At 48.1% G+C, this 22,124-nt stretch overlaps 1 protein-coding gene across 6 annotated transcripts in view; it reads left to right on the forward strand.

Moving 5' to 3' along the window:
• The window catches only part of PDE2A (phosphodiesterase 2A), a 394,356-nt gene that overhangs the window by 344,507 nt on the left and 27,725 nt on the right, over positions 1-22,124 (forward strand). For all 6 annotated transcript variants that reach the window (XM_082219118.1, XM_082219113.1, XM_082219115.1 and 3 more), the window contains 9 exons: positions 2,097-2,149; positions 2,585-2,659; positions 4,769-4,810; positions 5,416-5,484; positions 6,981-7,111; positions 7,452-7,563; positions 13,433-13,472; positions 15,947-16,010; positions 21,687-21,765. In XM_082219118.1, the coding sequence (XP_082075244.1) occupies positions 2,097-2,149; positions 2,585-2,659; positions 4,769-4,810; positions 5,416-5,484; positions 6,981-7,111; positions 7,452-7,563; positions 13,433-13,472; positions 15,947-16,010; positions 21,687-21,765 (665 nt within the window). The remainder of the gene's footprint in view (positions 1-2,096; positions 2,150-2,584; positions 2,660-4,768; positions 4,811-5,415; positions 5,485-6,980; positions 7,112-7,451; positions 7,564-13,432; positions 13,473-15,946; positions 16,011-21,686; positions 21,766-22,124) is intronic.

The raw sequence follows: 22,124 nt of genomic DNA on the forward strand, positions 1-22,124 counted from the left end.
TAATCCTTGGGGTCCCCCCCAAACTTCTGCACCAATCCTGGTACCTTTCTGGGGAACTGAGTGGTTCTCCCCTTTTTGTCTGCATCCTGAGCCCTTCTCTCCTCGAGCCTCGCCGTCTGCAGCGCAAGTTGGACCTCCAGAGCTTGATACCTTTCTTCCAAGCTTGGACCAGCTCCAACCCCTGCCTCTCCGGTTCCGGCTGGGTTGCTCATGATGCTTTCTCCTGCACAGGCAGCGTACAGAGACTGTCAGACTGCTGTCAGGGGATGATTAGCTGCTTGTGCTTAAAATTGTGCCCCCTCAGAGTTTGTGCGGCCCCACAAACCTCTGTGTGTGACAGAGCTCCTCAGACATGTCTGCTCTAGTCACTAGTAGAGTCTGACAGTGGCTGCTTGCGGAAGCGCTTCCAGCAAAGAAGCTCCTTAACGGAAACGCGTCTCCTGGACTCACGACGTGGCAGCTTCCGGCGAAGCATGGGTCTCCCAGCAGTTGCTTCTGACACCTCCCCGCTATTTTCGCTGGACGTGTCTCTCACCCCTTTCTCTCCCCTGCTGTTTCCTGCCTGGGCTGCTGCGTCTCTCTCAGCATTACTGAGATCCTCCTCCAGAGACCCCTCGCTCCCCCTACTGGTCCCTGCTTTGGCTGCTGACTCTCTCCCAGTCTCTGGGAGCCCTACCAACTCCCTTTCCCCTGATGTCAGTTCCCTGACAATATGCAATTATTTTAATTGTTTTTATATATTGCTGTGGGAGGTGGGGTCAGTCTGGATGATGCCCCAAGTCCCTCCCAATTCAGGGAGGTTCCTGTACCCAAGTGCTGGTTAGGGAGGATGTTAGCACTGAACTGGTCAGACCAGTTTCTTTGTAAGACCTTAGCTGGCTGCTTAAGTGTCCTCATTTTCATCCCAAAGGAAGAAGCCAGGTTGCAAGAGCTACAACTAAGGGTGAGGGTGCCATCCTGATGGGCCTTTCCTCCACCCCCTCGCCTATCTGCTAGCTAGGAGAACACTACAGTGGTACCTAGGTTCTCAAACTTAATCCATTCTGGAAATCCATTCCAAAACTAAAGCGTTCCAAAACCAAGACGCGCTTATCCATAGAAAGTAATGCAAAATTGATTAATCCGTTCCAGACTTTTAAAAACAACCCCTAAAACAGAAATGTAACATGGATATTACTATCTAACGAGACCATTGATCCATAAAATGGAAGCAATAATCAATGTACTGTACTATAAAATAAGAGAGTATTGTAGTTGATAAAAATTAAAATTATATTTTTTTCTTTACCTGCACCGATGATAGTCATTGTTTGGATGGGGGGGCTTTTATCCATTTCTGCAGTCACACAAATCAATCAGTAGCTGAACTGGGTTCCATACAGTCACAAAAACAAATTAACCAAAAAAGCCTCAAATTAACCGAAAAAGCCTCAAATTAACCGAAAAAGCCTCAAAAATGCAAAATAAACAGCAAAAACAAAAGCGCCAAACTTAATCCATTCCAGAAGTCCTTCTGAAATGTTCAAAAACCAAGGTAAAGCTTCTGATTGGTGCAGGTGCCCCAGAAACAATAGCCGACAGCCGCATCGGATGTTCGGCTTCTGAAAAACGTTTGAAAACCGGAACACTCACTTCTGGGTTTGAGAAGCAAGCTACCACTGTAGCAGGAAAGTGTGAGAGAGCTGTGAGAGCTGGGATTGAAAGCAGGCTGGGAGCTGGAAACGCAGAGACTTGCTCATTCTGTACTGGACCCAAAGCTCCCGCTCATGGAGAAGAAAGATATTTTGCGGCGGTGATGCAGTGAGCTCCTCCATCCCTTGACGAGGTTGCAAATAAAACCATAAATCCTAAAAACACTGCAGTCTGTGCTGACCTTCATTCCAGGGAAACCGAACCTGAGCAAACGCCTGAAAGCATTGGAGACTCTCACCTCTTGGAGACCAGGGTGGCCTGAAACACATATTCTTCTATATGTTTTTTATGAATCAGTTCCCGGTTCCTCAGCGGAAGTGATTCAGAAATGAAATAAGCAGTTCTGGTTACGTTTGTTAATCTCGTAGCAGGAACTCACAGCTCCCGATCTGTTGCTTTTGCAGGCGAACTGTACGATTTGGATGCAGCCTCACTCCAGCTCAAAGTTATTAATTACGTGAGTATTTTGGAGCCTGGCTGTCAGAATCATAGAATCGCCGAGGTGGGATCCCCAAGTGTCATCTAGTCTGACCCTCTGCAATGCAGGTATCTCAGCTAAAGCACCCAGGGCAGATGGCCACCCAACCTCTGCTTAAAAAAAGAGAGTCATTGCTTATTTCCTGCTCGATCCCTGCTGGGGGAGAGGGGTCCTTTTGTCTTCCACAGATACCTGGGAAGCTGTTTCCAGCTAAGTGAGAAGGGAATGACACCCTATGGCTGTGACAACCTTCATTTCCTGCATTGCAGTGGGTTGTACTAGATAACCCCTTTGGGTCTCTTCCAATTCCATGACTCTATGGAGAACAGAAGTCGGATGGTCTGGGAGCGGCTGGGGTGTGGGTGGCTTCCCCCTCCTGGGAATGGCTCACTTTTCTCTCTCCCTCTCTCGCAGCTGAAGCAAGAGACCCAGTCGCCATGTTGCTGCCTCCTCTTGGTTTCTGAAGACAACCACCAGCTATTCTGCCAGGTCAGCGCCTTCGACCCGGAAGCTTCCTGCCCTAAGGGAATCACTGCTCCTGATTATTCCCCTATGCAGAGATTTTGCAAGGCTGCCTAATTTTTGAGCTATGCTGTAGATCAGACTAAACCACATAGAACACCATGAATGGCCTACCGGGATATTTTTTATTATTTTTATCTATTGCCCCATGTGCAAAGACAGCTGGAACAGCAGGGCCTAAGTCGTGAAAAGATTCTAGAATTGTTGGGATATTAAGACCAAGTAACGACCCAGAAAATCCAGAAAATCATATAGGAGTACCTTGTGTAATAGCCTCACTAGATGTTCACAAGGCTTTTGACAAAGTTGATTGGGATTATTCATTCCAATTGCAGTCATACCTTGGGTTACAGACGCTTCAGGTTGCGTTTTTTTGGGTTGAGGACCGCCGAAACCCGGAAGTACCGGAACGGGTTACTTCCAGGTTTCAGCGGTTGTGCATGCGCAGAAGCGCTAAATTGCACTTTGCGCATGTGCAGAAGCGCCGAATTGCAACCCGCGCATGCACAGATGCGCCTCTGCAGGTTGCAAACATGCATCCCACACGGATCATATTCGCAAGCCGAGCGTCCACTGTCAGCGGCAAAGGGGTGGGTGGGAACTGGGTCCTGATCTCTGGACAGCAGGATCAGAGCATCTCTCCTGGACAAGGGTGGAGAAAAGCATCACAGCAGCAAAATCACATCCTGCGTACTGGAAAACTTTTTCTCTGTGTTACGAAACGTGCCAGACAACCCACAAATCCCAACTTCCAGTGCCGGATTTATGTATAAGCTAAACAAGCTATAGCTTAGGGCCCAACTCTCTTGGGGCCCCCAAAAAAAATTTAAAGGGGAAAAACTGGATGTACATTTCCAAAATATAAGATAAAAAATAAACACAATAAAACCTACCTACAGCAATGGTGTTTTGTGTTGTGTAGGCTCCTATGATGTAAGTCATGGGCCTAGCCTGCTCCCTAAAATATCCCTGGTTTGCTCCTTTCTATATATAGGGTGCCTACATTCTGCATGGACTGGTTGCAAGGCGACATGTGCAAATGGCTTGAGATAACTATTAGGTCCATAAATTACCATATAGCCAACACAAAAAACACCCACAGTTTGTTGTTGACAAAGGACAGCTGGACATATAATGGGCCCCATTACCTTCAGTAGCTGAGGGCCTCATCAAACCTAAATCCGGCCCTGCCAGGAGGCATTTTGGACGTATGGCTGCAGGCTCAGTGATGGGCGCAGACGAGGACATTTGTGACTATCAAACTTTGAAAAGCTGGAATCGAAGGTTCAAGTTTGCCGGTTTTGTTGAAACTAAATAGCTTTGTCACTGTTTTGAGTTTCTCTATGTTGTTGTCTTGGTGGGTCATGCAAACCCCTGTTCTGAATAATGTATTTTGTAGGGTGGGGGGTACTGGGGCAATGAATTTATGGAACTACTTATTCCTCCCTAAGGTCATTGTCTTATGAAGAATTTGTCGGACCATTGCAGCCACCTCTTCCATTAGATTTTATCCCTCACTGGGTAGAGGACCCCCAAAATCGGAAGGGACTTGGTGCACCGTCCAAGACTGACCCCCTTAAAAACCTAAAACAGTATATTCCATCCCCTCTGTTTCTGGTGATCAGGCGCCATTGGTTATGCAGCCCAAACTGGATAATCTATGCAGAAAAAGGGGTAGTTCCAGGAAGTCTGGACAACCTCTGAGATTTTAAGAAGTGCAAAAAATTGGGGTGGGGAAAATTAAGAGGGGAACCCCAAAATCACACCAGTGAGAGCTGAACATACTTTGTGGCCACAGAGAGCTGTCAGAATGGAGTAGTTGGACGGTATCGCTGTACGCTGCAACATTTTGTTGCAGTTCCCACTTGTGTGTTATCTTTAGGTGGACAATATTTCAAGTGATTGCTGCTCCCTTCCACCCAGCCCACCATTCAGTGAGATGTTGGTCTACAAGCCTTAAGAAACGACCTGTGTCTCCTACAGCATCTGAAATTTAAATGCTCCTGCGTCTTTGAAGATGGGAAAGCCTTTGATTCATTCCTGTTTCCCACATCCCTGTTTTCTTGTTTCTTGCAGGTCGTTGGAGACAAAGTGTTGGAGGAAGAGATCAGCTTCCCTGTGAGTGGATCATCATCATCATCATCATCAGTGCTTTTTTCCCTAAAAAACTGTGCCTTGCAGTTTAGGAGGCATCTCTTCTCCTGAAGATCGTGAGCCTCTGTCTAATAACCGTATTTTTCGCTCTATAAGATGCACCTGACCACAAGACGCACCTAGTTTTTGGAGGAAGAAAACAAGGGGGGAAAAAATCTGAATCTCAGAAGCCAGAACAGCAAGGGGGATCGCTGCCCAGTGAAAGCAGGAATCCCTCTTGCTGTTCTGGCTTCTGGGATAGCTGCGCAGCCTGCATTCGCTCCATAAGAAGCACACACACTTCCCCTTACTTTTTAGGAGGAGAAAAGTGAGTCTTGTGGAGCAAAAAAATACGGTATTTTTATTTTTATTTTATCCCGCCTTTTTCCCTGACTCAAGGTGACTTGAGGTGGTGATTGCAGTTTTACAATCCTCTAAGTAATAATAATCATAATCATAATCATAATTTATTATTTATACCCCACCCATCTGGCTGAGTGTCCATATTTCCCCTTCCAACTCTGCAGTTCTGTGATTCTCTGAAGCCTTCGCCTCTTTCCCATTGCTCTCTCTTTCTTTCCCCCTTGCAGTTAACGGTTGGGCGTCTGGGGAAGGTTGTGGAGGAGAAGAAATCGATCACCCTGCAAGACATCAGCTTGGTAGGGCTTTCCGTGCGTCCGAGTCTGCCCTGGGCTTCTTCAGCACATGCCATGCATGTCACTGGGGCTCCCATGCTGTGGCTGCAGCACGATTCACATTTTATTTCTCCGGCTGCCTGCTCTTGAATGAAGCCAGGATTACAGAGATACATGTGAACCGCCAACCCAGCAGGGGTTGTTTGGAATGTGCCCTTTCATATTCAGTTTGAAAAAAGGAGGCAGATCTTCCTGGAATATATATACACATACAGGGGTACCTTAGTTCTCAAACTTAATCCGTTCCAGAGGTCCGTTCCAAAACCAAAGCGTTTCAAAAGCAAGGCGCGCTTTCCCTTAGAAAGTCATGCAGAACTGATTAATCCGTCCCAGACTTTTTAAAAACAACCCCTAAAACAGCAATTTAACATGGATTTTACTATCTCACAAGACCACTGATCCATTCAGCCTGCACCTCTTCCTTAAGCGCGATTTGCTCAGCTCAAACCACTTTGGCTCAATCTGTCTTCTCCGTGCCCAGTTAAAGAGCCCTCTCACGCCCCAGACCTCCTCTCTCTCGGCTAGATTTGTCACGCTCCAGGGTGGACTAATATCACGTCTCAATCACGCAGTGGCTTGGCTGGACGCAGGGAAATCTGGCAGGGTCAGGGAAAGGGTGCCGGCCCTCTCCCTTTTTCTGCTTTGGCAGTCGGCTGCCAGGCAGCGTCCGTGCAAGGCTTGCGTCCCGCGATTTCGGACCAGCCAGAAATGTGTTTAACTCCCCGTCCTGCCCTACTTGTTGACTGAGGCATGGATGACGGATCGGCCGAGCAAAAGAGCTTGCCGAGGCGCCACAGGCTGGCTCTGGCGGTTGTGACGGGGTTGGGTTTGATTAAAAAGGGGAAATAGAGCTAGTTGCTACCCTGCTTAGTTCCCAAACGTTTTGGCTCCCAAATGTTGCAAACTCAGAAGTAACTGTTCCGTTTTGCGAACCATTTTTGGAAGCTGAACATCTGACAGGGCTTCCGGTTGACTGCAGGAGATTCCTGCAGCCAATCGGAAGCCGTGCTTTGGTTTCCGAACCTTTTGGAAGTTGAATGGACTTCCAGAACGGATTCTGTTCGACTTCCAAGGTATGACTGTATTGGTAAAATGCCCAGGGAAATCTGGGCATATGGGAACCCATGTCGGAAGTGTTGATTTGGGGGCGAATTTCCTTAAAAAATAGTTTTTTAAAAACCAACAACTTTGTCACCCGCCCCCCCCCAAAAAAAGCTCAAAAACATTTTGAAATATGGCAACCGTATCCCAGCATTTATCTGAGGGATGTTGGAGGGTATCCCAGGGGAGTTCCCTGGGTCTCAGGTTTGGACCCTGATATCTCAGGGTCTGTGACGTTTCTGATGTTTCAACCCTCGAGACCGAGACGCCCCATCCCACCAAGCCAACCACAGATGGAAGGGAACATGCCAACTCTGCTCCCGTCCCCCGGATGACCAGCCCTTGTCTCTCCCCCCCAGGAGGAGCATAAGCAGCTGAACAGCATGCTGGGCTTTGAGGTGACCGCCATGCTGTGCGTTCCGGTGATCAGCAGAGCCACCTCGCAAGTCGTGGCGTTGGCCTGTGCCTTCAACAAGCTCGGTGGAGAGAGGTGAGTTCGAGGCTCCGTGCCGGCCGCGGACAGGAGCCGGAACAGAGCCGCTGCCAAGAATTCTCCCCTGCAAAGTTTGATGGTCTCTCAGTCTAGACCCCCTTCCTGCCAGGAATATATATTGCAACAAAACCATAACTGATGTGCCCTGGTTGCTGTTTAATTTTTTTTTTTGGGGGGGGGGAAACAACTTCCACAAAAGCGCCATGAAAATATCTTTCTATGGAAGGTTACTACGGAAGTGGGGAGGGATGGCGGCAAATGCGGCTCCAGTGGCGGGTAGTTCTGCAGTTCAAAATTAACATGGTTGCTGTTCTTCTCTCCGCGCCCCCCCCTGTAGCTACTCAGAAATGGATGAGCACAAGATCCAGCACTGCTTCTGCTACACCTCCACAGTGCTGACCAGCACACTGGCCTTCCAGAAGGAGCAGAAGCTGAAATGCGAGTGTCAGGTGAGGTGCAGGCAGGCGGGCACACCTGGCGTCTCTAGGGCAGCGCTGGAGAGGTGGGTCTGGAGCTCTGCATCTCAATGGCATCTCCAGACAACGCGCTTGCATCAGTTTAACCGGTACAAAGGCACTGTCGTTTGTTGATATGGCAGGGCAGTGTGGTGGTTACAGCAGGGGTTGGCAAACTAAGGCCTGGGGGCCGGATGCGGCCCCCCAAGCTCGCAAATCCAGCCCGCGGACCCTGCCACCTGCTCGGTCAGTCCCCGCGCACTGCAGACGACTTGCCACGCGGGGACTGACGTCCGTGACGCTGGCAAGGCTTCTGGGCGGGTGGCCACACTGGCGAGGCCTCGGATCAGCTGCAGAAAGCTCCTGCAGCCCATCCGAATCACGGGCAGCTCTGGGTGGGTGGTGACGCTGGCACGGCAGGAAGTTCCCACAGCCAATCCGAAGCCTCGCCCCCTGCGGCTGAGGTAAACCCGGCAGGCGAGCAGCGGATCCGGGCCGTGCCATGGGCATCGTGATGGGCGCATCGCAGGGCTTCAGCCAGAGCTTGGCAGCTGCGCTGGAGGGCAAGCTGTGCGCTGCCTGCCCGGCGCTCTGTGTGCATGGCCTGCCCGCCAACCTGGCCTCAGACGACAGGCCGCAGTGCATAGTGCACACCGCCTAGGAGATCCACAGGGACAGGCCAATGGAGCGGCTGCTGTTTGTCAACAATGTTGGTGAGTGGGCGGCTCCTGAGCGCGTGCAGAGTGCGTTCCTCCTCCAGGTCCAAAGGCAGCTGCAGAACAGGCTTGCAGGGTATTTATATTTTTCAAAATCTAGTCCGCCCCCCCCCCAAGGTCTGACGGACAGTGGACCGGCCCCCTGATGAAAAAAGTTTGCTGACCCCGGGGTTACCGTGTCCAAAAGGTTGCCCTGTTCTGAACGTCCCCCTCTTTAGCAAACTCTCATCTGCCCCCCATCCTTGAAACTTCACCTTCCTTGGTCCTACTGCCAAACGCCCGCCCGGCATGGGGGGGACTTTCCTTTGCCGGAGCCGTGCAAAGCTTTTGACCTGTCGACTGAAACTCTTGTCAATCCTGCTGGTCTCCTTTTCCCCACCCGCTGGCCTGCTGACGCTGGAAGCAGCAGCAAAAGCTCAGCAGGGATGCTCTCTGCAGGATCCTGCGCAGCCCACAGAGCGGCCTCTGAGCTCACGCAGCAAGGGGGGCGCAGGCAGTTGCCTTCTCAAAGGCCCCCAGCCTCATTAGAGTCAGCCAGGTGACGGCATGAAAGGGAAGGACGGAAGCAGGTTCCGGGAAGCAAGCTGAGATCAAAAGAGCCGGGAGGCTGCTGCAGAAGAGGGGGCAGGAATCGAGGAATCCTAGAACCTTAGAGCTGGAAGGGGTCCCCCAGAGGTCATCCAGTCCAACCCACCCGCTATGCCCAAATCACAGCTCAACCTCTGTTTGGAAACCTCTGCTTTGAAAGTTTTTCCAAGTTAGGTTCAAAGGAGCATATGTACAACAAGGACATGGAAACACAGAATTGCAGAGGTGGAAGGGACCCTGAGGATCATCTAGTCCAACCCCCTGCAGTGCAGGAAGATGCAGCTGTCCCATACGGAGACCGAACCTGCAACCTTGGCGTTATCAGCACCACGCTGTAACCAACTGAGCTATCCATTCATTTGGCAAAATAGCTTGCAGACAAAATAGATTAAAAACAACAACAAGGGTCTGAGCCATTCGTGTCCTTGGTCCAGTCTGATGAAATGCAGGCTTCTCCTGTTCCAACTTTTAATAGAATCATGATCTTGTCGAGTTGGAGGGGACTCCAGTGGTCATCTAGCCCTGCCCCCTGTGATTCAGGAATAACAGCTAAAGAATCTCTGACAGATGCCCGCACCCCAACCTCCCCAACCCTTGTGGGGGGCCAGATGGGTGGGGTATAAATAATAAATTCTATTCTATTCTATAATCTTATTCAAAGTCAAAAAAAGACGTTTACTCACATCAGTTCACAGTTGGATCCCTGAAGGCAGCCTTAGTTACAAATATGTACATGAGGATCTACGCCATATGGGGGAATAATCCCAGTGCTTCTGCTAGCTGAGAGCTGGCAGAGCAGTCCTAGCTAGAAGCTGGTCAAACAAAGAAGGAAGTCAAAAAGAGAGGGAGGTGTGTTTCGTGACTCATCCTTTTGTTACCTGGACAGGTTAGGTCACGCCCACCTTCTATCACATGCAAAAGGAAGGATGCTCCAGCCAGAAGGAACAAGAAGTTTTGACTGGCTGGACCAAACATTCCTTGCATGTCTCCTCTAGCATTACAAGGAATGTTGGACTCGACTGCCTCTCATGGATCACATCCCACAAGTCCACCACCTTCCAAGGAAGCCTGTTTCCCCTTCAAATAGCTCTTGTGCTTAGCAGGTTCTACCTTACTTTTAGTCGGCATTGCAAGGAGGAGCCCTGGATCTTAGCCTTTTTCGCTAATCGTTTTCTCGCACTTCAGTCCTTTTACCTCCTTGCCTCAGCTGGATAAGCAGACACGCTGAAGATTGCAATGCCCAAACGATTTGCAAAATGTAACCGTCTAAATTTAATAATGACAATTTGAGGTATTGAGGGATAGCTCGGTTGGTAGAGTTTCTGAAGTTTGTGAGTTCGAGCCCCACATTGGGTGAAAGATTCCTGTATGCAGGGGCCTGGACTCGACCTTCCTGGTCCCTTCCAACTCTACCATTCTATGATATAATAATGATGATGACAACAACAACAACAACAACAACAACAACAACAATAATAATAATAATAATAATAATTTTATTTATACCCTGCCCTCCCCGGCTAGAGCTGGGCTCAGGGTGGCTAACACCAGTAAAATTACAGTAAAAACATTGGGGGGGGACCAATTTAAAATGCAATTTAAAATGCAGCCTCATTTTAAAAGTGGCCCATAGATCAAGACCATAAGGGGAGGGAAACATAAGGGTCAGACTGAGTCCAAACCAAAGGCTAGGCAGAACAGCTCTGTCTTGCAGGCCCTGTGGAAAGATGTCAAGTCCCGAAGGGCCCTAGTCTCTTGTGACAGAGCGTTCCACCAAGTCGGGGCCAGTACTGAAAAGGCCCTGGCCCTAGTGGAGACCAATCCAATCGCCTTGCGACTTGGGACCTCCAAAATGTTGTCATTTGTGGACCTTAAGGTCCTCTGCGGGGCAGACCAGGAGAGGCGGCCCCGTATAACTGCTGTTTAGACTTTTGCTTGGTTGCCCTGAGATGCACGTCCGAAGCCCCAGGGTGCCCTGATCTCAGAACCTCAGCTGACAAGCACATATCTTTTTATAGTTGGTCAAGGTCTTCGCGAGAGGGAAAGAATAATCCTATTGCTGGAACAGAGCCCCCCCCCCCAAAAAAAAAAGAAAGAAAGAAGAGATGGCTATCGGGAGCTACTAACCAAAATGGCTTTGCTGTGGAGGTTGCTGGAAACCACAGGAAGGGAAGGGGCTCTTGTGTTTGAATCCTGCTTGCATGTTTTCTGGTTGATCATTTGTGAGAACAGGACTGGAGGGGCCTTCAAATGTAGCCAAGTCTGTGGGTAGCATCCCATTGCCCACCAGGCGCTGCACCCCCCCATCCCTTTCCACCCCAAAACACCCGAGTAGTGGTCCAACTCCCCAGAGAGCAAAGGTCATGAATTGGGTGAACAGGGGACGGCAGCTGGTTGGTCCAAATGAGAGCCAGTGTGGTGCAGTGGTTAGAGTGTACCAGGGAGAGACCTGGGTTCAAATCCCTCCCCAACTGGGCCATGAAGCTCATTGGCTGTGACCTTGGGCCCAGTCACTGCTTCTAACCTACCTGGCAGGGTCGTTGTGGGGATAAACGGCCTTGGTCCAGTATATCTGAAGGAGCGTCTCCACCCCCATCGTTCTACCCGGACACTGAGGTCAAGCACCGAGGGCCTTCTGGCGGTTCCCTCGCTGCGAGAAGCCAAGTTACAGGGAACCAGGCAGAGGGCCTTCTCAGTGGTGGCACCCGCCCTATGGAATGCCCTCACATCAGATGTCAAGGAAATAAGCAGCTATCTGGCTTTTAGAAGACATCTAAAGGCAGCCCTGTTTAGGGAAGCTTTTAATGTTTGATGTATTATAGTATTTTAATAATCTTTTGGAAGCCGCCCAGAGTGGCTGGGGAAGCCCAGCCAGATGGGCGGGGTATAAATAATAAATTATTATTATTATTATTATAAAGCGAGGGGTGGAGGACAATCATGCGCTGTCCCTTGGAGCAGACAGGTGGCAAAAATCAAGGAAAATATTAAAGGACGGCTTTCTCAACTTTAAAATATTTCTGTGCCAGCTGCGTGCAAAGAGCACCCTCTTGTGGCACCAGCTGGTGCTGCAGGGCAATAAATAGCATTAAGCTGATTTACTGCTAATACTGCTGCACATGGAAATTGATTTGGCGTGGAAGGATTTATTTATTTGTTTGTTTGTTTCATAAAATTTATACACCGATTGCTGGATTTTAAAAACCATTGTGTTCCTTCTGGGGTGGTTTGTCCACCTTTGGTTCCTATCCTGAACTCAGCTATCACCTGTGGCTCCTAGAAGCTGTCAGCTAAGCCAGGTGAAGGCAGCCGGTGGGTCTCTAACCCTCAGGGAGCTAGGGACCTCCCCTGAATGAGAAGACAGGCTCTTGCAGATTGAGGGGAGAAGACCAAGATTGGGTCTAAGGGTCAAGAAAGCTGTTTCTGCAAGTGCTGTAGAGAGAAGTGAGGGGCAGGTTGGGTCATCCACCTGGAAGGGGGCCCATCTGGGAGAAGGAAAACTCTGGATGTCTTCTGCCTTGAGGGACATCTTCGAGAGAAGAAAGGGCTCAGGAGTAAACTGAGTTTACTTGGAAAGTAAACTTTCCAAATCTGGAAAGGAGTCCAGAAGACAGTTGGATGGCATCTTTTATACTCCTCTTCCCATCTACTCTGGCAGCCAGGTAAAGGGTCCCTAACCATTAAGCCCAGTCATGGCTGACTCTGGGGTTGCAGCGCTCATCTCACTTTACTGGCCGAGGGAGCCGGCGTACCTCTTCCGGGTCATGTGGCCAGCAGGATTAAGCCGCTTCTGGCAAACCAGAGCAGCGCACGGAAATGCCGTTTATCTTCCCACCGGAGGGAGCGGTACCTATTTATCTACTTGCACTTTGTGCTTTCGAACTGCTAAGTTGGCAGGAGCAGGGACCGAGCAACGGGAGCTCACCCCATCGCGGGGATTCGAACCGCCCACCTTCTGATTGGCAAGCGCTAGGCTCTGTGGTTTAACCCACAGCGCCACCCGCACCCCAATTTATAGCCCTAATAGGTATCTAAAGCCATTTGCACAGGTTGCCATGCAACCAGTCCATGCAGAATGTAGGCACCCTATATATAGAGATGTGCAAACCAGCAATATTTTAGGGAGCAGGCTAGCAGGCAGGGCCTATTACTTACATCATAGGAGCCTACACAGTTTTCCCGGGTCATGTGGCCAGCATGACTAAGCTGCTCCTGGCGAACCAGAGCAGCGCACGGAAACGCCGTTTACCTTCCCGCTGGAGTGATACCTATTTCTCTACTTGCACTTTGACGTGCTTTTGAACTGCTAGGTTGGCAGGAGCAGGGACCGAGCAACAGGAGCTCACCCCATCGCGGGGATTTGAACCGACCATATCAGCAAGGTCAAGAGGACCTCATATACTACATAATGTTGTAACTCTAATTCCATTTTCATTTTGATGTTGCGTCATGTGAATCACGAAGTGGGCGGGGAGGCATCACCTGCTTTGATTTCAGAATTAAGGAGCAAGGTTTATATATTCCATCTCTCTCTCCTTCTCTCCCTCTCTCCTCCCCAGGCTCTTTTGCAAGTAGCCAAGAATCTCTTCACACACCTCGGTAGGTATTCTCCTTCATAGCTGCCCCAGTGGCATTGTGTAGCCTTGGGACTCGACTCCCATCTGTAAAATGGGAATAACAGCAGCAACAACAACAACAAACAATGGGGGAGCTTTGCAATGAAATCCTGAACGACCAGAGACATAGCTGTCAACTTTTCCCTTTTCTTGTGAGGAATCCTATTCAGAATAAGGGAATTTCCATTAAAAAGGGGAAAACGTTGACAGCTATGGCCAGAGATCAACCTTCCAAAAAGGCCTCTGTGTGCCCCCGCAGTCGTGATATTAAACGAGGAACATTTTCAATGGACCATGTCAGGCCATCGCTGAGCGGTTCAGCTCTGCAGGTGCCCTTGAGCCATCCACCGTTCCTACCTCACAGGGTTGTCGGGAGGGCAAAATGAGGAAAAAGGGGGGGGGGGAATCGTGCATACCGCCTTGAGCTTCTTGGATGAACAGGTGGGGTCTAAATGTGATAATGTTAAATAGATCGAAGGGGAAAGGGGTCTGCAGGGAAAAGGGGTGCCTTTCTGGTCCTCCTTCTGGATGCCAGAATTCTCTCCGCATTTGAGGCTCACCACAGCTTGACGCCCTCTCTTGTGCATGCCACCCAAAAACATTGTTGAAGCCTTCAAAATCCAAAATGTCTGTGTTCTCAAGAAGCAGCCAGTCTTTCAACCAGCAGAAAGCTGCTGATTCATAGTAAAGTTTAAAGTCTGGCAGGGCAAATCCCCCTCTTTCTTTTACTTCAGTTAAAATCTTAAATTTTATTCTGGGTTTCTTGCCCTGCCAGACAAATTTCGAAATATCTTTCTGCCACTTCTTGAAACAGTCCATCTTGTCCACAATTTGCAATGTTTGAAACAAGAACAACATTCTCGGCAATACATTCATTTTAATCACAGCGATACGGCCTAACAGTGAAAGCTTCAAATTTGACCATATTTCTAAATCCTTTTTTACTTCTGTCCAACATTTCTCATAATTGTCTTTAAACAAGTTTACATTTTTAGCTGTCATATTGATCCCCAAGTATTTCACCTTCTTAACCACAGAGCGAAGGAAGTTGATGGGATAGAAACTGAGCCTAGAGTTTCCAGCAGATGTGATGGAAGTCCTGTATGGCTTTTTTAAAAAAATCATTTTTATTGATTTTCCAATCAGTTAATATATCCAATCATAATACTCCAATTAAAATTTAAAAAACTAAAATAAAAAAGACCAAATTATAATTATTAATTTTTCGGAGCTCCCCATGGTCTGGATTTCTGAAGCATATCTCCACATCTCAGTCCTGCCTCTCCTCCTCATTTCCATATTTTCCACATCTCGATTTTGATGCTTTATAATTCTCCGTCCCTGAGTCCACGATTCTCAATCATGTCAAACATCATGTACTTTCATCTGTCGAATACAGCTTTGTTAGTGTATATTTTTCCAACTGCCTTTTTATCAGCGCAGCTTCCTCTGACTCCGTTCCAATCCGGGATGTTGTCCAAGTCTGTTATCTGGAGTTTAATGGCGCAGCAACTACCAATCATTAATTGTCCAAACCTTCCTTTTGAGCTCTATTGAACCAGTACCTTCCAAGTTAAATTGTTAGGCAGAACTGTTTGGAATATTGCAATGTAGATAAACTGTATTCCACAAATATCAGTCATTTGGCGATTGATCAGCCTTTGGAGACCGCACTCTGCCCCCTCTGGGGAAGTCTTATATGGCTTAGGTCCAGGCTATCCGATGGGCCTTCTCCTTCCTGGGCTCTGAGATATTCAGAGATGCTCTTCTTTGAATCTCCGCTTGGTGGGGACGTGGCAGAGGGCCGTCTCATACCTTCCCAAAACCAGGATGCCTGTCTTCCAGGACATCTTCCCGGGCGAGTCATGTGACCCACAACTCACTCTCGCTCCCCCCCCCCCAAATGCTTTTTTCAGGGCAAAATCTCACAGTGTGCCCCAAAATATGCATTTTGGGGCACTGCGCAAAATCGCAGCTCCCAAAATGGCCACAGTGCTCTCATGCAAAAAAACCCCGTTTTTTCTGGGGCACTTGGCCGCTTATGCCTTCTCGGTGGTTTCTGCTCCCAGACAACTTTGGAATTCCCTCCCTGGAGAAGCCAGACTGGCTCCTTCCTTGCTGTCGTGCCAACAGCCAGGGGAGACTGTTCTGTTCTGGCAGGCCTGGAAAACTGCCTGTTTTCCAAGGGCTTTTCAACAGCACTGTGCCGTTTTCACTGTATTTTCATAGATCTTTATATTGCTTTAGCCCTATTGCAGTCCAGTTGTTTTTTGACAGTCATCTTCGATATGCTTCCAGCTTTTTGTATTCTGACTTGCTTTTAATTTCTACAACCCTCCTTGAGTCCCGGCCGGGATATAATTAAAATCAGCCGTAACCAAGAATAAGAACAGTCTTCCACAAGCCGCTCTGTGGCCTTTGGGTCTCCTAACCGACTGCCTCTCTGACCCTTCGCAGATGACGTCTCGGTGCTGCTGCAAGAGATCATCACAGAAGCCCGGAATCTCAGCAACGCCGAAATGTGAGTCTCCTGCAGCGACGGTGACGCACGGAGCTCTCTCTGGGGCAACGTGAAGCCGGGGGGGGGTGACATTCCTGAAAACAAGCCCCCGCCCTGAGACACCAGACCCTCTGGCCAAGGGACCCAGGCGGGTCTTTTCATGGGTCGGTATATTTAGAAAATTGCCTCCAAGATGGTTTGGGAACAGCAGGACAAACACATTTCTGAATTTAGCCGTGTGGGTTTGGACTGACTTTGGATTCCCAATGCTTTACCCCGGCAAGGAGTTTGTTCCCTCTCCCTGTTTTTTGTTTTGTTTTTTAAAAATGAATTTGGGGTTGTTTTGGAGAAATGAGCTAGAGGAAGCTTTAGGTAAAGGTAAAGGGACCCCTGGCCATTAGGTCCAGTCACAGACGACTCTGGGGTTGCGGCGCTCATCTCGTTTTACTGGCCGAGGGAGCCGGCATACAGCTTCTGGGTCATGTGGCCAGCATGACTAAGCCGCTTCTAGCGAACCAGAGCAGCACACGGAAACACTGTTTACCTTCCCCCAGAGCGGTACCTATTTATCTACTTGCACTTTGACGTGCTTTCGAACTGCTAGGTTGGCAGGAGCAGGGACCCAGCAATGGCAGCTCACCCCGTCGCGGGGATTCGAACCACCGACCTTCTGATAGGCAAGTCCTAGGCACAGTGGTTTAACCCACAGTGCCACCTGCGTTTTAAAGGAGGCTTTAGTGCACCAATATTCCCCTATCTCTTAGTTTCCGCATCCTGTTCAAACTTTCACCCGATGCAGAAGCTGCTTCTGGAAACCAAGTGGAATACAGTACAAGTTTGGCGCTCGTTTCTGCGCTATTTGCTTCCGGCAAAAATCCATTTCCAAATAACATGGAAATGAGCTGTTAACCTGCACCAGGCAACACAATCACCTCTTGCACCCGTGTAACTTGCGCTATTTCAACCAATCGCAGCTGAAGGCAGGGTGGTTGAAACTGCGCAAGTTAAATCCAAGCAAGACAGAGAGATTAAAAGCTCTTTTTGCTCTGGTTCTACTTATAATAATAATTGTATTCTTTATACCCCGCCCATCTAGTTGGATTGCTCCAGCCACACTCGGGGTTACAGAGCGTTTAAAGAGCTTAAAACCTCCCTGCCTCGTTTGCGAGGCCTGGCTTGCTCACAGCACCGACTCTCATGCGAGATCCCACAGGACAAATCGCATGAGATCCCTAGCCTCCCAAAGCTGGGATACTGAGGAGGCTTGCTCCCCAAGCAGGGCAGATGGCCAGTGCTGGATTTACGTTTAAGCTAAACAAGCTATAGCTTAGGGCCCCACTCTCTTGGGCCCCCCCCAAAAAAATCACTATTAATATACTTCTTAATTGTATTTCAGTTCAACAATTTTGTTGTTGTTGTTGTTTAGTCGTTTAGTCATGTCCGACTCTTCGTGACCCCCTGGACCAGAGCACGCCAGGCACTTCTGTCTTCCACTGCCTCCCGCAGTTCGGTCAGACTCATGTTTGTAGCTTCGAGAACACCATCCAACCATCTCGTCCTCTGTCGCCCCCTTCTCCTTGTGCCCTCAATCTTTCCCAACATCAGTGTCTTTGCCAGGGAGTCTTCTCTTCTCATGAGGTGGCCAAAGTCTTGGAGCCTCAGCTTCAGGATCTGTCCTTCCAGTGAGCACTCAGGGCTGATTTCCTTAAGAATGGATACATTTGGTCTTCTTGCAGTCCATGGGACTCTCAAGAGTCTCCTCCAGCACCAGAATTCAAAAGCATCAATTCTTTGGCGATCAGCCTTCTTTATGGTCCAGCTCTCTCTTCCATACATCACTACTGGGAAAACCAGAGCTTTAACTATACGGACCTTTGTTGGCAAGGTGATGTCTCTGCTTTTTAAGATGCTGTCTAGGTTTGTCATTGCTTTTCTCCCAAGAAGCAGGCGTCTTTTAATTTCGTGACTGCTGTCACCATCTGCAGTGATCATGGAACCCAAGAAAGTAAAATCTCTCACTACCTCCACTTCTTCCCCTTCTATATGCCAGGAGGTGATGGGACCAGTGGCCATGATCTTCGTTTTTTTGATGTTGATCTTCAGACCATATTTTGCGCTCTCCTCTTTCACCCTCATTAAAAGGTTCTTTAATTCCTCCTCACTTTCTGCCATCAAGGTTGTGTCATCTGCATATCTGAGGTTGTTGATATTTCTTCCGGCAATCTTAATTCCGGCTATGGATTCATCCAGCCCAGCCTTTCGCATGATGAATTCTGCATATAAGTTAAATAAGCAGGGAGACAATATACAGCCTTGCCGTACTCCTTTCCCAATTTTGAACCAATCAGTTGTTCCATATCCAGTTCTAACTGTAGCTTCTTGTCCCACATAGAGATTTCTCAGGAGACAGATGAGGTGATCAGGCACTCCCATTTCTTTAAGAACTTGCCATAGTTTGCTGTGGTCAACACAGTCAAAGGCTTTTGCCTAGTCAATGAAGCAGAAGTAGATGTCTTTCTGGAACTCTCTGGCTTTCTCCATAATCCAGCGCATGTTTGCAATTTGGTCTCTGGTTCCTCTGCCTCTTCTAAATCCAGCTTGCACTTCTGGGAGTTCTCGGTCCACATACTGCTTGAGCCTGCCTTGTAGAATTTTAAGCATAACCTTGCTAGCGTGTGAAATGAGTGAAATTGTGCGGTAGTTGGAGCATTCTTTGGCACTACCCTTCTTTGGGATTGGGATGTAGACTGATCTTCTCCAATCCTCTGGCCACTGCTGAGTTTTCCAAACTTGCTGGCATATTGAGTGTAGCACCTTCACAGCATCATCTTTTAAAATGTTAAATAGTTCAGCTGGAATACCATCACTTCCACTGGCCTTGTTATTTGCAGTGCTTTCTAAGGCCCATTTGACTTCACTCTCCAGGATGTCTGGCTCAAGGTCAGCAACCACACTACCTGGGGTGTATGAGACATCCATTTCTTTCTGGTATAATTCCTCTGTGTATTCTTGCCACCTCTTCTTGATGTCTTCTGCTTCTGTTAGGTCCTTACCACTTTTGTCTTTTATTATGGTAATCTTTGTACGAAATGTTTCTTTCATGTCTCCAATTTTCTTGAACAGATTTCTGGTTTTTCCCATTCTATTGTTTTCCTCTATTTCTTTGCATTGCTCGTTTAAGAAGGCCTTCTTGTCTCTCCTTGCTATTCTTTGGAAATCTGCATTCAATTTCCTGTATCTTTCACTATCTCCCTCGCACTTTGCTTGCCTTCTCTCCCCCGCTATTTGTAAGACCTCGTTGGACAGCCACTTTGCTTTATTGCATTTCCTTTTCGTTGGGATGGTTTTAGTTGCTGCCTCCTGTATAATGTTATGAGCCTCCGTCCATAGTTCTTCAGGCAATCTGTCCACCAAATCTAAATCCTTAAACCTGTTCCTCACTTCCACTGTGTATTCATAAGGGATTTGACTTAGATTGTATCTTAAAAATAAGTCAGGATAAAATTAAAATCTGAATTAGATGGCTTTCCGAAGGATTTGGGTTGGGAACTGTAAATACACATCCGGCCCAACTATGTACGCTGATCTTATATGGGCCTGTGAGAAGGCTGGGCGGCCTCTTTTGTACTAGTAAAAAAAAAGTCATCTAATACACAGAAAAATACGATAAGTTCTGATCGTATTGTATCAGAGGCGGATTTAGGGCAGCAAGACGGGTTCCCCTGCACAGGGCATTGCAACTATGATGTAGGGAACTGAGCAGAACAGAAAGCGAGAGGCGACAAATGTTGGGTTCGCACAGGGCTCTGCTAGAATTTGAAAGACCACACTCTGCCCCCGACTGTATTCCGCTATATTTCCGGAAGTGGCATTCATGCGATGCAAAGGCTCAGGCAGAATGCGGAAATGAACAGTTAGGGAAACCTTTCGGGGAACTGGAATAAACAGCTTACGGCTGCAGCCCAGTTATTTAGATTTTTGTATTTATCTTTAGAGTTACCGTATTTTTCGCTCTATAAGACACACCCGACCATAAGACGCACCTAGTTTTTAGAGGAGGAAAACAAGGAAAAAAATATTCTGAATCAAATGTTGTTGAAGAAAGCAAGGCAAAGCTTCAGTGAAAGCAACGCAAAGCCTCTTCAGCGCATCGGGAGGAACTCTCCGACTGCCCTGAAGAGGCTTCGCGCGACTATCCCAGAAGCCAGAATAGCAAGAGGGATCACTGCGCAGCAATCCCTCTTGCTTTTCTGGCTTCAGCGATAGCTGCACAGCCTGCATTCACTCCATAAGACGCACACACATTTCCCCTTACTTTTTAGGAGGAAAAAAGTGTGTCTTACAGAGCAAAAAATACGGTATATATTGTCACAAGCTTTCAGGATAATAATACAAGGTAAAAAACACACACCAGTAAACGGTTAAAGCAAAAACAATGAGACAGTATAACACCCTCTCCCGCAACACATTTAAAAGGCTGTAGAATATCAACCAGCCTTACAAAACCAAAAAGTACAAATCACAAATACAAATTAGCAAATAGCACTTGAGAACAATTTAAAACCACCCCACCCCAAATAAATGGCACCAAGTTACAAACCCCACCTCCATCGAAACTATAATTTTAGCACATGGGGGGGCTGACCCACGCCCTCATTCCGTCCCTAAAGTGCTACCCCCAAAGGGATGAGTCCCTTGGGTGTCTCTGCTATGGTGGCAATTATCTCCTCCTTTATCAGATACCGTATTTTTTGCTCCATAAGACACACTTTTTTCTTCCTAAAAAGTAAAGGGAAATGTCTGTGCGTCTTACGGAGCAAATACATGGTCCCTGGAGCCGAATTGCCCAGGGGCAAAAAGCAGATCATGCTTTTTCCTTTTTTTAAGAGGGAAGGAGTGTTGAAACAAAGCTGCTGATCAGGAGGCAGATAAAGCTGCTGGTAAAGGAGGCTGCCTGGGAGTGGGGAGGTAAAGACAGCGAACTTGCAAGGAGAGAAGACAGGAAGACTAAAACAAGCAATGAGGAGGGAAACTAGAAGAAAAGGAGGAGCAAAGAACTGCTCCAGCTAAGGAAAAAACACTAAGGCAAACAAAAGGGAAGGGAGTGTTTAAAGGAAGAAGCTGATCGGCAAGTGATCGGGAGGGAGATAAGGGAGGGTAGCGATAAAGGAGGCTGCCTGGGAAGGGGGAGGTAAAAGCCCATGGATCCTCGGGATTTTTGCATTGGGTCAATCCAAATTCACCATCAGATCACATAGCATGTCCATGGCTACAGTCTTCCCCCAAAGTCACGCACCCACTGTTGAGTGGGGACGCAATGGTGCAAAAACGTGGTTACAAAGCACGGATCCACATGGATCCTCAGGATTTTTGCATTGGGTCACCCCAAACTCACCGTCAAATCACATGTCTGTGGCCACAGCATGAACCACAAAAATCATACACCCACTGTTTCATTCAGAATATTTTTTTCCTTCTTTTCCTGCTCTAAAAACTAGGTGCGTCTTATGGAGCGAAAAACGCGATACTTGGTTGTCTCATGATGCTTCTGGGACCTCACAGTTTCTCACACCACCACTTGAACCCGTGCGCAGGCCCAGAGGTTGCGTTCCCCCTCGCTTGTCCCAGAGAACGGTCAGGATCCTGGCGACGGTGGTTTATCGAGCCCGTATCTCACCTGGGCTTGTTCTTTTGCAGATGTTCTGTATTCCTGCTGGACAGAAGCAGCCACGAACTGGTGGCCAAGGTTTTTGACGGGGGCGTGGTGGATGATGAGGTAAGGGCCACCAGCAGTTCTGGATTTACGTATAAGCTAAACAAGCTATAGCTTAGGGCCCCACTCTCTTGGGGGCCCGAATAAATTTAAAGGGGGAAAAACCTGGATGTACATTTCCAAAATATAAGATAAAAAACTAATAGAATAAAACCTAGATACAGCAACAGTGTTTTGTGTTGTGTAGGCTCCTATGATGTAAGTCATGGGCCTCACCTGCTAGCCTGCTCCCTAAAATATCACTGGTTTGCTCCTTTCTATATATAGGGTGCCTGCATTCTGCATGGACTGGTTGCACAGAGACTGGTTTTTAGAGCCTAGATGATGAGTCTCTGTAAATTGTGTTTCTAAAGGAACTTTTG

Source organism: Podarcis vaucheri (genome assembly GCF_965113315.1).
Source record: "Podarcis vaucheri genome assembly, chromosome: 4".
NCBI classification, from domain to species: Eukaryota; Metazoa; Chordata; class Lepidosauria; order Squamata; family Lacertidae; genus Podarcis; species Podarcis vaucheri.